The 15,090-nt window shown below is 44.9% G+C and overlaps 1 protein-coding gene across 5 annotated transcripts in view; it reads right to left on the reverse strand.

The window, feature by feature from the left end:
- Positions 1-802: 802 nt before the first annotated feature.
- The window catches only part of BTK (Bruton tyrosine kinase), a 31,556-nt gene continuing 17,268 nt past the window's right edge, over positions 803-15,090 (reverse strand). For 4 of the 5 annotated variants that reach the window (XM_058154597.1, XM_058154598.1, XM_058154599.1 and 1 more), the window contains exons 13-19: positions 12,990-13,064; positions 11,853-12,024; positions 9,993-10,209; positions 8,828-8,892; positions 8,562-8,680; positions 5,195-5,352; positions 804-1,748 (exon numbers count right to left, since the gene is read on the reverse strand). In XM_058154597.1, the coding sequence (XP_058010580.1) occupies positions 1,677-1,748; positions 5,195-5,352; positions 8,562-8,680; positions 8,828-8,892; positions 9,993-10,209; positions 11,853-12,024; positions 12,990-13,064 (878 nt within the window). In that variant the 3' untranslated portion in view covers positions 804-1,676. Of the gene's footprint in view, positions 1,749-5,194; positions 5,353-8,561; positions 8,681-8,827; positions 8,893-9,992; positions 10,210-11,852; positions 12,025-12,989; positions 13,065-15,090 lie in introns of all 5 variants that reach the window. The other variant, XM_058154602.1, reaches the window with a different exon arrangement.

Genomic DNA, 15,090 nt, shown 5'->3' on the forward strand with positions numbered 1-15,090 from the left:
CTGTTAACTACTTCTCTGTTCTATTTTCTCACTGCTTCAGAGCGAAACAGACTTCAGATATCGCTAGTTGGATGTGATGCAGGGGTGAAATGCTCCTGATTCGGACCGGCTCGCCTGATCCGATAGCGATGGCGCTGAGTGGTTCGGAGAACCAGTAGCAAAAATCCTTCCCCTCCCCACCATGGCCAGCTGAGCGATCATCGGAGAGTTTTTTGGGTTTTTTTACTTTTAAAAGTATTTTTTCTTCGGCCAAAAAAAAAAAGCCTCTGATGATCGTGTGGCTCAGCTGGGATCGTCAGAGGCTTTCAAAAGCATTTTTTCTACAACCTCTTCGGCCAAAGAGGTGGTAAAAAAATGCTTTCAAAAGGCTCCTCTGACGATCTGAGCTGAGTTGCCTGTCATCAGAGGGTTATTTTTTTCTTTTAAAGGCAAAAAAAAAATGCTGTTAAAAGAAAAGAAAAACCGCTGATGATCAGGCAACTCAGCTGGGATTGTCAGAGCCTTTTAAAAGCATTTTTTTACAACCTCTTCAGCCGAAGAGAAAAAAAATGCTTTTAAAAGTAAAAAAAAAAGTTGGCCATGCCTACCCAGTCACATTACCCCACCACCACCAAGCCATGCCCACAGAACCAGTAGTAACAAATTTTACATTTTACCACTGATGTGAAGTCTCGCGTGTTTGCACTGCTCTATCCTTTCTCCTGTATCAATGTTTTATCCATTTTGTGCTTTCTAAAAAAAAAGGGAATTCCCCCCCCCCAAAAAAAAAAAAAGATTATCTGAAGAGTTCTACAGTAAGACTCCCAAGCTTCGGTTTGTGCGAGCGGAGGAATTTTTCAGGATGTCGAATGTGATTTATTGGGGAAGAAGATATTTGGGACCGTAAGATTAGTCGGATCACATCTACAGTAAACAAAAATTAAAAGCAGATCTTCACGATGAGCGAAGCACCGAGGGAACAAGTCAACAAGGATTCAAGAAAGGCGATGAAGGAAACGAGTTTATTTTCTCTTCATGAAATGCAATTCATTTTTCCTCTCGCTTCTTTCCACTTTTTATCCATCGCTGCACAAGACGTTTTGCAACCGATGCATTCTCCGAAGTTTATTAAATCCCATTATCTTGTTTCGAGCTAGGCATTCCTACATCAAAAGCCTCTTGTCATTTTGCCTGTAATCATAGTCCGTTCTGCTCCGTTCCAACAGGAGTTCTCATCCTATCGTGCACTAAGCAGGATTTTTCCTGTAATCCAAGGTTAATCTCCAGGTGGGCAGAATCTGTGAGGCTTTCGCACCCACGATCGTGAAGGGAAGGCAGAGGCTGAAGTGGGTCAGGGATTAGAAATGAGGAGAGACAATTTTATGCTGGGTTTTTTTTCCAATTGATTTGGGACTGGGATAATCGCACTTCAGTGGGGAGAAGCTTATCCTGCTGGATAGGAAAACAACCTACCGTACTTGCTGTCTTGTTAGTTTTGGCTGGCTTCGAAGACAAACGCAAAGGTGAGTGAAAAGCGACTTGGAGGCAGTTCTCGATCGATCGAACTATTTTGGTTGCGACTGCCTTCTTTGCTGATTTTGGTTTCCAGCATGTCCATTCAGCAATTCCTCAACAAACTGAAGAACATGATGACAACAACTCACAGGGGAAAATGTACACAGGGTGACCGATGGGAATCAGACATCTTCATTCGCTAAATCCATGATTTGCCCAAGGAGGACTTGGAAACTTGGACGTTCTTCTGCTTTCTGGAAGAAAGAAGAGAGGGAGGAAATGGCTGATATAAAATAGTTTCAAAAAGAGATCGACGAGGGACCCTTTCTCTCAAGCGCTTAAAAGGTAAGGCCCCTCTCCGTGGAACGTCTAAAAAAAGAGAGAAGTTTATTTATTTATTATTTATTTTATTTTATTAAATTTTTATACCGCCCTTCTCCCGAAGGACTCAGGGCGGTGTACAGCCGAAATAAAATACAGAGTATATACAATTAAAAGAAATTAAAATAAACTATTACTAAATGGCCGATAATTAAAAGATTTAAAAATGTAAAATATTATTAAAACCCCAATTTAAAAACCACTATTTATGCCAGTCCTGCTTGAATGAATAAATATGTTTTTAGCTCACAACGAAAGGTCCGAAGATCAGGCATTTGACGTAAGCCTGAAGGGGATATCAAACATGGAATACAGACAGTCCTTACGACCGCAACTGAGTCCAAAATTTCTGCTGCTAAGCAAGACAGTTGATTTATTTATTTATTTATTTATTTTATTAGATTTTTATACCGCCCTTCTCCCGAAGGACTCAGGGCGGTGTACAGCCAAATAATAAAAACCCCACAATATACACATTAAAACAGAAACTTAAAACCAAGCATATTACATAAATGGCCGAAATTTAAAACAATTTAAAACCCTAAAATTCATAAATAACCCCCAATTAAAATTGATAAGGGAATGTTGCTCCATTTTACGATCTTTCTTGCCACAGCTGTTAAGTGAATCACTCGGTTGTTAAGTTAGTTACACGGTTGTTAAGTGAATCTGGCTTCCCCATTGATTTGGCTTGTCAGAAGGTCGCAAAACGGGATCATGTGACCCCAGGACAATGCAACCCTCATAAATACAAGTCTGAATTTTGATCACAGGTCATCGGGATGCTGCAATGGTCGTAAGTGTGAAAAACAGCCATAAGTTGCTTTTTTTTCAGTGCAATTGTAACTTTGAAGGGTTACTAAACAAATGGTTATAAGTTGAGAACCACCTGTAAAACAGGAGTACATTAGAGCCTCACTCCGTCTGTGAACTATAGCGGTTCGCACACCCCACCGTGCCAAACACTTGCTGATTATGGTTTGTTAAATAACCTGCAGGAGACCGAATTCACAGTTCGGCACTAAGTTGAAAGGCAGGATTTACAAGCCACAACAGCTGTTTGCAAGCTTAAGCCAAAATCAAACACAGACATCCTGGCTTAGCCCAAAGCGGTAAATCCAAACCGTGAATGTTATTCAGTTTAAAGGAGACTCCATGGTCTTATGGCAATGCCAGTGGTGGGAGGCTCTGCCCACCCGGACGGACATTATCATGGATGCTCTGCGCATGCACAGAAGGTTCCGCGCATGCGCAGAAGCGCCACGCCTACGCCCGCACAATCACAGTTCCGAACCGGTAATGAACATAGGTGGAACCCACCACTGGGCAATGCCTGTATGAAAACCCAACCAGGCTGGTTTTCTTCAACACAAAACAGCCTTTGCTGAAGAGACTTCCCAATCCAAATCTAGACAGAAGTGTTAAAACTAAATAATACAGCAGCAGTAATAATAATGTAAGGGTCCTAGAGATATTTAGAGTCTCCTGCTTGGACGGGGGTTGGACTAGAACAGGGTTCTGCAAACTTGGCTCTTTTAAGACTTGTGGACTTCAACTCCCAGAGTTCCTCAGCCAGCAAAGCTGGCTGAGGATTTCTGGGTGTTGAAGTTCACAAGTCTTAAAAGAGCCAAGTTTGCAGACCCCTGGACTAGAAGACCTACGAGGTCCCTTCCAACTCTGTTAGTCTGTTAAACTGTTAAACTCACCCACAGTGCATCTCCAAACAAAATATTCCATGCAAATATTTATGCATATTTCGTGATGTAATAACTGTCAGACGGGCCACAACATAAACCCCTAGCCAGAATTGATCCTTGGCTCCATTTGTTGAGGAAGGTATAGTTTTATTACCGATCAAATACACTGCAATAGCGCATAGCAAGAACTGAGACTTGTGCCCCAAAATTCCTAAGTTCTACTTTTCCCACCCCTAAATGTCCCTCGCTGCCCATCCCACTTTAACCAGTCGAATCCATGCAAGATGGTTTTCATCACAGTCAGTCCACCAGGCCCAAGATTGACTCAGCCTTCCATCCTTTATAAGGTAGGTAAAATGAGGACCCAGATTGTTGGGGGCAATAAAAGTTGACTTTGTATATAATATACAAATGGATGAAGACTATTGCTTAACACAGTGTAAGCCGCCCTGGGTCTTCGGAGAAGGGCGGAATATAAATTCAAATTTTAAAAAAAAAGTGCAGCTTGGTATGTGGCTCCCTCCTTCCATATGGATGACCTTGAGGCAGCATCTCAAGGCGATACAGTCTCTACTTTCGATTTCCCAAGCATCTCCCTCTGTCAATCCTAAAGTTGGTTGAACTATGGCCATTTTCTTTTTGGCAGTTTTCTCTAGGTAGGGCAATCCTCTCACTGCTTCAAGGCTGACACAGCCTGGAGCGAAGGGGCCAGGGAGTGGGGTGCAGAGATAGCTGGGGGTGTTATAGCCTAAATAAAATTCTTTCTGCTGGGAATTAAGGACGTTGGTGCAGATGTTTGAAAGGTGGAGACTGAGGTCACCTAGCAACTGGACTGTATGCTGACTGGACCATGTGACTGAAGACGGGGGGGGGGGGAGTGACAAAATTTTATTTTCATTGGGTATAAAACCAGAGGGAACTTAGAACCGGTTTTCCACCAGGAACATGCCAATTTGATATGTCCCAATAAAATGTTCTTTGACGAATTTGCCTGCCTCAGAGTTCTTATTGAACAGGATGGGCTTCAGCTGGTTCGCACCGGTTCGGGCAAATCGGTTGTTAACATTTTGCCCAGTTCGGAGAACCGGCTAATCCCACCTCTGGTTGGCTGCGCCCACCCCACCCTACCCCTCCCAGAAGTCCCCCCACGACCCGTTTTGACTTCCAGGTTGGTGCAGGAGGCCATCCAGGCCCCAAATGGGGCACAAGGGGGCGTTGTGCACCCCTCCTGCACCCCGTTTTGACTGGCAGAGTGCTGTCCCGCCCCTGGCCACGCCCACGCAGCCGGTCAGTAGGGCAGAGAATCCATTGTTAAATTATTTAAATCCCACTAATATTAAATCCCAATAATTATTTAAATTATTTAAATTGTGGGATTTAATACTGGATGTATTACTTGGAACCTGACATTCTCTTTATCTCCCTTCCCCACAGTTCATGGCAATCTGTCACTGCACAACAGAAGCGTAAAGTGACAGGTTGACAATGATTTCCCTTTTGAAGCATCCGAGAACATTAATTTCCAACACTGGAGCCTTTGAAAATTGCTTCTCCCCCTTCAGCAAAGAGATATTTCCTCATACTTCCTCCTCAGCACTGGGACGAATGAGACGGAATCTCACCTCATGCCAACAACTGTACATGATGGCATAGACCCTGTCAGAGGCCAACTGGGGACGGTAGAGACGCAGCCCTTTGATGACGTGGTCGGTGGTCTCGCTGTTGGTGAACCTCTCGTAGGGCATCTTCCCCAAAGCATGGACCTCCCACATCAGAACACCTATCCATGGTGAAAAAAAAATCACAGAACACGGGGTCAGAGCACCACTGCGAGTTTTAACCTCTTCTGAAATGCCACTCAATTCTGCGTATAAGATTCCTGGCCTCTGGACCACAAAGTAAAATAGAACAGAATAGAATAACAGAGTTGGAAGGGAGCCTTGGAGGTCTTCTAGTCCAGCCCCCCCTGCTTAGGCAGGAAACATTTCAGACAAACGATTGCCCAATCTCTTCTTAAAAATTTTCAGTGTTGGAGCATTTGCAACTTCTGGAGGCAAGTTGTTCCACTAATTAGTTGTTCTAACTGTCAGGGAATTTCTCCTTAGTTCTAGGTTGCTTCTCTCCTTGATCAGTTTCCACCCATTGCTTCTTGTTCTACCCTCAGGTGCTTTGGAGAATAACTTGACTCCCTCTTCTTTGGGGCAGCCCCTGAGATATTGGAATGCTGCTATTATATCTCCCTTGGTCCTTCTTTTCATTAAACTAGACATACCCAGTTCCTGCAACCGTTCTTCATATATTTTAGCCTCCAGTCCCCTAATCCTCTTTGTTGCTCTTCTCTGCACTCTTTCTAGAGTCTCCACACCTTTTTTACATCGTGGTGACCAAAACTGAATTCAGCATTCCAAGTGTGGCCTAACCAAGGCATTATAAAGTGGTAAGGTATTATAAAGTCTTCAGTCTCTTCCCCAAAATGCAGTTGTGTGTAAGGGACAAAAACCATACAAGTAGTCCTCGACTTATGGCCATTTAGTGTCCCTTCAAAGTTACAGTGGCACCGACCATTTTATACATTTACGACCATGGCAGAATCCCCAGGGTTATGCGATCGAAATTTGGATGCTTGGCAACTGGTTCATATTTATGATGGTTAGAGAACCCCGGGGTCATGTGATCCCCTTTTGCGACCTGGAAGGCGAGGAATGTCATAAAATGGGGCAAAACTCACTGAACAACTGTCTTTTATAGCTGGGGAAATTTTGGGTTCAGTTATGGTCGTAAATCCAGGACTACCTGTATTGTCAGGTGCAATTATGTTACTTACATCCCCTTCATTTTGAGAGGTGTTTTTCTCATGGAGCTACAACTGGAGGGACAAAATTCCTGGAATCTAATCTCTTGCCCACTTACAGTAGTGGCCAAAATTGTGGAAACCTTTTGGGGAAAGTGTATTTTTGAGGTTTGATGGCTAATAGCACCACTTTTTTCTGGAGTTTCAAGATAATCCTATTCCACTGCTGGGATAAACCAAGTGAAAATCTATGGAGCCGACTAAAGAATCTTATTAGTCGGAAGCGACCCAGCAATAAAACCCAGTTAATAGAAGCCATCTTTCAATCTTGGTTTCACATGATAACAGTTGCAGAACTAAAAGACTTGGTTCACTCCATGGGAAGACGTTGTAAGGCCGTAATTCATGCTAAAGGTTACCCAACTAAGTATCAACTGACATGGTGATAAGTTTTGTATATCTCGTTTTTACTATGGTGATAATTTTTGTGTATCTTTGTTTTTTCTACATGTTTCTCTTTTCATCTTTATACTGTAACCGCTATTCTAATAGCAAATCCTTCACAAAAGTTATTGCATTACGTTCTTGATTAAATTATCTTTCCATTGATATATAATTTTATGGTGCTACTCCTCACAAAAAGTGGTGTTACTAGCTAGTTTTAGAAAATACACTTTTCCCAAACGGTTTCCACAATTTTGGCCACTTACTGTAGAAGAATAGAATAGAAAAGAATAGAATTTTATTGGCCAAGTGTGATTGGACACACAAGGAATTTGTCTTGGTGCATATGCTCTCAGTGTACATAAAAGAAAAGATACGTTCATCAAGGTACAACATTTACAACACAATTGATGGTCAATATATCAATATAAATCATAAGGATTGCCAGCAACAAGTTATAGTCATACAGTCATAAGTGGAAAGAGATTGGTGATGGGAACTATGAGACGATTAATAGTAGTGCAGATTCAGTAAATAGTCTGACAGAAGTGGGTGCGGAGATGGTATTCAGCAGGTTCTGACCAGTTCTGGAGAACCAGTAGCGGAAATTTTGAGTAGTTCGGAGAACCAGTAAATACCTCCTCTGACTGGCCCCACCCCCATCTATTCTCTGCCTCCCGAGTCCCAGCTGATCGGGAGGAAATGGGGATTTTGCAGTAACCTTCCCCTGCCATGCCCACCAAGCCATGCCACGACCACCAAGCCCCGCCCACAGAACCGGTAGTAAAAAAAATTTGAATCCCACCACTGGGTGCCAAATGATTGAACTGGAACCACCTTTTCCCCCATGTCTGTTCTGGGAGCCTTATCAATGGTAAACTCTGTGGCCAAGAATATTTTGTCATTACATTCGTCGGCCATGATGGTTTCTCCCTCCGATACTTCACCTTCTGTGCCCATACCTTATAAAGTGGTTCTTTATCAAGTACCACTTTATAAATCCTTAGTAAGGCCACACCTGGAATACTGCATCCAGTTTTGGTCACCACATGACAAAAAAAAGATGTTGAGACTTTGGAAAAAGTGCAAAAAAGAGCAACTAAGACGATTAAAGTCCTGGATGTTAAAACACGTGAAAAATGGTTGGATTTGGCTAGTCTAGAGAAAAGAAGGACTAGGGGTGACATGATAGCAATATTCCAGGATTTGAGAGGCTGCCATAAAGAAGAGGGGGGTCAACTCATTTTCCAAAGCACCAGCAGGCAAAGACAAGGAACAATGGATGGAAACTGATCAAGGAAAGAAGCAATCTGGAATTAAGGAGAAACTTCCTAACAGTGAGGACAATTAACCAGTGGGACAGCTGGCCTTCAGATGTTGTGGGTGCTCCATCACAGACTTTTCTATTCCACCGTGCGGGGCTAGCTTGAGGGAATTTTAAGAGGGGTTTTAGGACTGTTTATTTTAGTGTTAATTTTAAATTTGGCCAGTTTATAATTAGTTTTTAATATGTTTTTAAGCTTATTTATGTACTAGTTGTTTTTATTTGGCTGTTCACCGCTCTGAGTCTTTCGGGAGAAGGGCGGTATAAAAATCTAAATAAATAAATAATCACTGGACGTTTTTAAGGAGAGACTGGACAGCCACCTGACTGAAACGGCATAGGGTCTCCTGCTTGAGCAGGGGGCTGGACTAGAAGACCTCCAAAGTCCCTTTCAGCGCTATTCTGATTCGGATTCACACGGTCTGCTCACCAAAAGCCCAGACGTCCGATTTGCTGCTGAACTTGCTGTAGAGAAGAACCTCTGGAGGAGACCACCGGACTGGAAATTTGGTTCCCACGGAGCTGATGTAGTCATCATCCAAGACATACCTGCGAGGAGAAGGTTGGGTCGGGCAACTTGACGCTGTAATCCTCGAGCCAGAAACTCAAGTGGCTCCCAGTCCATTGAAGAAAAGAGACCCTTTCTCAACCTTGGCAACAATCCCAACCTGCAGCCCCATCGGCACCAAAACTCACCTGGAAAGGCCGAAGTCGGAGACTTTGACCACCCCTTGTTCGTTGACCAAGCAGTTGCGAGCAGCCTGTGGCAGACAGAGGAAGCTTCGTATAAATAGTGTTGATACCGTAATAAAGCATATCAGTATTTGTTACAGTCATGAACCAGCCTAAACTTAAAATTACCATATTCTTAGAGTCAGGATGCTCAAGCTTGTTACAAGATTTTCCGCATGAAGAACTGATTGTAAATATTTTAAAGAAAGAAATTTCCTTTGGATAGAAGAGACAAACCCCCTGAAACCATCAAGGCAGGTAAACTATCCTATCGCTGCATGGTGTGAATTTGGGGCACTTTGGGGCACCCTGATGGCATTTTCACCCCTGTTCTAGAACTTCCATCAATATCTCAGTTTGAGCAATCCTGGTGGCAATTTCATCCCCGTTCTAGAACCTCCATCATTATCCCAGTTTGACCAATCCTGATGGCACTTTCACCCCTGTTCTAGAACCTCCATCATTATCCCAGTTTGAGCAATCCTGATGGCAATTTCATCCCCGTTCTAGAACCTCCATCATTACCCCAGTTTGACCAATCCTGATGGCACTTTCACCCCTGTTCTAGAACCTTCATCATCATCCCAGTTTCAGCAATCCTGATGGCACTTTCACCTTCCATTCTAGAACCTCCATCATCATCCCAGTTTCAGCAATCCTGATGGCAATTTCATCCCCATTCTAGAACCCCCATCATTATCCCAGTTTGACCAATCCTGATGGCACTTTCACCTTCCATTCTAGAACCTCCATCATCATCCCAGTTTGAGCAATCCTAAAAGCACTTTCACCAGTTGTAGAACCTCCAACCTCCATCATTATCCCAGTTTGAAGATCTGATAGCGCTTTCACCCCAGTTCTAATATCTCCATCATTAGATTGAGGGTTCCTGATAGCATTTTCACCCTCGTCGGAGGAAGAAGTTGTGGTCTTCCAGTACTGCCAGACATCTCCAGAAACCTGTATCAGTAGATATGTTGGCTAAGGTCACAGAGATGTGTCCTGCAGCAACATCTGGAAGGCCACAAGTCATCCACGCCTCATCCATGACAAAGTCACTGCAGTAGGACAACCCAAAGACATTGACTTGAGATTTCTCCCTTGGTGAGTTAAGTAGTATGTCACCTACCAGGTCCCTGTGTAGAAACTGTTTGGATTCCAGATACTCCATGGCCTCACAGACATCCTTGCACATATCTAAAAGCTCAGTGGCCTGGAAGGACCGCCGAGTATCCCGCAAGTAGGTCAAGAGGCAACCTTTGGACATGTATTCTGTGATAATCAAGATTGGTCTTTCCTTAGTGCAAACCCCAAACAGCTGCACCAGGTTGGGATGGGAAAGATTCCTGAAAAGGAAAGCAAGAACCTCATTGGTTTAGAAATCCACTTTTCCCCTTCGTCCCTGTTTTTCCCATCAAATGGCGAAAATAAAGAGCAGATCAAAGCCATCATATAAATTGTTCGGCTTGGACTAGGCATGTTTCAGGAACTCAGCTGTTGTCGTTCAAACAATCAATAGGTTGTTAAACACCGACTGTGGTTTATATAAGGAATAAATCCTGATTAAACCAACCTTAGTTGGCGTGGTGTGCAAACCCAGTATGTTGTGCCTCGCCCACCCTCCTCTCTGCAGCCGGGCCCCTCCCATCTCCTGCTATCTCAGCCAGAGACTGATAGTGAAGAAGAATGGCCTGGCATGCCTCCCAGCCCTGGCACCATGCCCAGACAGACTGAGCAAACAAACCTCCCTCCTATAGCATGTGAGCAGGAAGCTAGCCACGAGCTAGAATTGCCGGCAGTTGAGCAGGAAGACGAAAGGTGGGCTGATCCCCGCTTCCGGAGAATGGAGAGGCGACGTCAGCAAAAGGAAGGGAGGGGCAGGCCTGGATAAGTGCTGAGTCATGGAGCCACACCCCATGGCCTATATAAAGGATCTGCTTTTTGGTATTCCTTGAGTCAGGCAAAGTCTCATCCGGTTGCTGAAGTCACACCTTGGATTCCTGCCTGCCCTGAGAACTCTGACAGGAATTTGGCAAAGCTGCAGAGGCTTCGTGGCCACGCTTGATACAGATTTCCCAGACCCGGACGTCAGAGGAGGAGTGGGACACAACACAGTACTTCACTCCAAACTGGCTTTTCATATAAGTGGCAGGAAGGAAAAATGTCCAAGGGTAACATTCAAATCCATTGCAAAGATAAGTCTTACTTCTAGCTACAGACGGAAGAGAATTGTCTTCAAGTCAATAATTGAGAATTATCTACCCAAATACACTTCCTTTCACGACAGGGCTCCAACAAGAGCTGAGTTGAAATCAGTCTGAGCCTCCAACATGTGTGATGGACCAAACTGGGCAATCTGAAAGTCCAGAGATGCCTTCAGAATTGGAATGGAATCCCAGCAAGCATAGCAAGAGAGGAAGGATGTATTGCACCCAAATCAGAGGAGGAGGAGGAGACGTGGGAGTCAGGGTCAACATCTGGGCAACCTGAGAGCTCCCAGTGGGAAGAGGGAATAGAGCTGGCAGAGAGAGAGAGACAGAGCCTGGGCCATCCGTCAGCCCTCAGTGGAGAGTCAACAGCCCCCAGGTCTGGAGGTGGCTGATGAGGAAAAGGAGGAACAGCTGGGTCTAGTGCCTGACATGTGGATGCGCAGAAGGCAGAGGAGAGGAGAGCAGTGGAAATCCATGAGCTGCTAGCGAAGCCCCACCCTAGCTCTGGGGATAAAAGGCAGGGGCTGGAGATGAATTAAGTGTGGCAGGCAACTATCCATCTTCCGGACGGACGGATGGACTTGTTAGCCTGCGAGAGAAACTTTTTGCCGGGGCTTCCAGCATTCCTAATAAAGGAATCTTTTGAGTTCACGTCAGAGGGTTTGCTGTGTCTGAGGAGCTGGGTCAGAACAGGATGTTGGGAGTTGAAGCCCTGGAAGGTGACAAGTTCTAAAGGAAAGTCTTGACAGAGAAAAGAAGAAAAGGAGATGTTGGCTCACATCATGACTTTGGCTTCATCGATAAAGGCGTCTTCCGACATGCAGCCTTCTTTGATCATCTTGATGGCCACGTTGTATTGACCCCGCCACTTGCCATGCTTCACCACTCCAAACTGGCCGGTCCCCAGTTCTTTCAGAAATGTCAGTTCTTTCAGGTCAATCTCCCATGCCCCTAAGGATGACACAAAGCCCAGGGGTGGGTGTAAAATCCAGTTGGACAAGAAGAAGACCACCATGGACCATTTCCCGCAATGTCCCAAAACATCTAATATAACGTCACTGAAGGCCTTGTAGGAAGCCTTTGAGCCACAACCACACATCAAATATACAGTAATATAGGCTGTATATCAAATATACAGTAATATATAGGCTGTATATGAAATATGCTATTGAATTAACTACTTTAATACTGGCTACTGAATTAACGGGGTTAATATGCCCAACATGAACTACAGAATAGAATAGAATAGAAGGGAAGGGAAGGGAAGGGAAGGGAAGGGAAGGGAAGGGAAGGGAAGGGAGGGAAGGGAAGGGAAGGGAAGGGAAGGGAGGAGAGGAGAGGAGAGGAGAGGAGAGGAGAGGAGAGGAGAGGAGAGGAGAGAAGAGAAGAGAAGAGAAGAGAAGAGAAGAGAAGAGAAGAGAAGAGAAGAGAAGAGAAGAGGTGGAGTGGAGTGGAGTGGAGTGGAATGGAATGGAATGGAATGGAATGGAATGGAATGGAATGGAATGGAATGGAATAGAATGGAATGGAATAGAATAGAATAGAATAGAATAGAATAGGAGTTGGAAGGGACCTTGGAGGTCTTCTAGTCCAACCCCCTGCTTAGGCAAGAAACCCTACACCACTTCAGACAAATGGTTATCCAACATCTTCTTCAAAATTTCCAGTGTTGGAGCATTCACAACTTCTGGAGGCAAGTTGTCCCACTGATTAATTGTTCTAACTGTCAGGAAATTTCTCCTTAGTTCTAGATTGCTTCTCTCCTTGATTAGTTTCCACCCATTGCTTCTGAGAATGCGCAGTGCATGAAATGCCAAAGAAAAGAAAGAAAGCTTAACAACTGCTAAGGTGTTTATGGATCTAGTTCAGTGAAGCCAACCAACGGCATCACACAGTTAAGGACATCCAGGTATTACCATATCCAAGTCCTGCAGTGGACGGAGCAGATTTTTGCTGTGTTGACACAGGATACTTTAATCGGGAGATAAGACCTGGTGGATAAAAATAACGATGTTATTAGAAGGTTATTCAATACAAGAAGAGTCTGTTTGGTATAGTAACTGGAGGCACTGGACTAGAAACCAGGAGATTGGAAGTTCTAGTTCTGCCTTGGGCATGGAAACAACTGGGTGACCTTGTCAGTCCTAGGAGGAAAGAGGCAAGAGGAAACTACTTCTTAAAATGCTGCCAAATAATAATTAATAAAACAAAAATAAAAAAAAATACTAAAAATAAAAAATAAAAAAAATAAAGAATAGAATAAAATAAAATAAAATAAAATAAAATGAGTAGCGTAGAGTAGAGTAGAGTAGAGTAGAGTAGAACAGAATTATGGAGTAGAGCAGAGTAGAATAGAATTATGGAATATAATAGAGTAGAATAGAGTAGAGTAGAGCAGAATTATGGAATACAGTAGAGTAGAATAGAACAGAGTACAGTAAAGTACAATGGAACGGAATGCAGGCACCTGTCCAGGTAGTTGCCAGGAGTCAAGGCCAATTCAAAGGCACCCTCCTATGCTCCAAAACCATCATGAAAAATTTGCATAGAGGCCAAAGCTGTGAAGTATGTTTTATCTTCAGAATAACCTTTGCCTTTTGCTAAGCACACGGATATCAACCACATTCTGCGGTAGGGATTAAACAATCAACAGCTTTTGTTTAACTGAGAAGGGCTGAACTGTCTGTGGGAGCTAGGTGAGAGTCTGAAGACCCGTTTAAGTACATTTAAATATATTTAAATAAAAACATTTAAGTGTTCTGAGAAGACATGACACATCCTGGCTGGTGCTGGCCACTCGGGAGGTGACACGAGGCTGGCTCCAGGCGATTACGATCGCTTCTTTGGTGGAGGGTGTCTTCCCGGCCGCCTTGAAAGAGGCGGTGGTGAGGCCCCTCCTTAAGAAGCCTTCCCTGGACCCGGCTGTTTTAGGTAATTATCGTCCGGTCTCCAACCTTCGCTTTGCGGCGAAGGTTGTAGAGAGTATGGTGGCATATCAGCTTCCCTTGCACCTGGATGAAACTGTCTATCTAGACCCGTTCCAGTCCGGTTTCCGACCCGGTTACAGCACGGAGACGGCTTTGGTCGCGTTGGTAGATGATCTCTGGAGGGCCAGGATAGGGTTGTTCCTCTGCCCTGGTCCTATTAGACCTCTCAGCGGCTTCGATACCATCGACCATGGTATCCTGCTGCGCGGTTGGGGATTGGGAGTGGGAGGCACCGTTTATCGGTGGTTCTCCTCCTATCTCTCCGACCGTCGCAGTCGGTGTTGACAGGGGGCAGAGGTCGCCCCGAGGCGCCTCACTTGTGGGGTGCCGCGGGGTCGATCTCTCGCCTTCTGTTTAACATCTACATGAAACCGCTGGGTGAGATCATCAGTGGTTTCGTGTGAAGTATCAGCTGTATGCGGATGATACTCAGCTGTACTTTTCACACCGAACCACCCCAACGAAGCTATCGAAGTGCTGTCCCGGTGTCTGGAGGCCGACGGGTCTGGATGGGGAGAAACAGGCTCAAGCTCAATCCCGCCAAGACAGAGTGGCTGTGGATGCGGCATCCCGGTACAGTCAGCTAAATCCGGCTGAACATCGGTGGCGAGTCATTGGCCCCGATGGAGAGGGTCCGCAACTTAGGCGTCCTCCTGGATGAGCGGCTGTCTCTAGAAGAGCATTTGACGGCCGTCTCCAGGAGAGCGTTCTACCAGGTTCGCCTGGTACGCCAGTTGCGCCTTTCTGGACCGGGATGCCCTATCCACGGTTACTCACGCACTCGTGATGTCTCGCCTGGATTACTGCAATGCTCTCTACATGGGGCTCCCCTTGAGGGGCATCCGGAGGCTACAGTTAGTCAGAATGCAGCTGCGCTGGTGATAGATGGAGCCCTCGTGGCTCCCATATGACACCTATCCTGCGCAGACTGCACTGGCTTCCTGTGGCCTTCGGGTGCGCTTCAAGGTTTTGGTGACCACCTTTAAAGCGCTCCATGGCATTGGGCCGGGTTATTTACGGGACCGCCTAC

This window comes from Ahaetulla prasina, chromosome 11 (genome assembly GCF_028640845.1).
Source record: "Ahaetulla prasina isolate Xishuangbanna chromosome 11, ASM2864084v1, whole genome shotgun sequence".
Classification (NCBI taxonomy): Eukaryota; Metazoa; Chordata; class Lepidosauria; order Squamata; family Colubridae; genus Ahaetulla; species Ahaetulla prasina.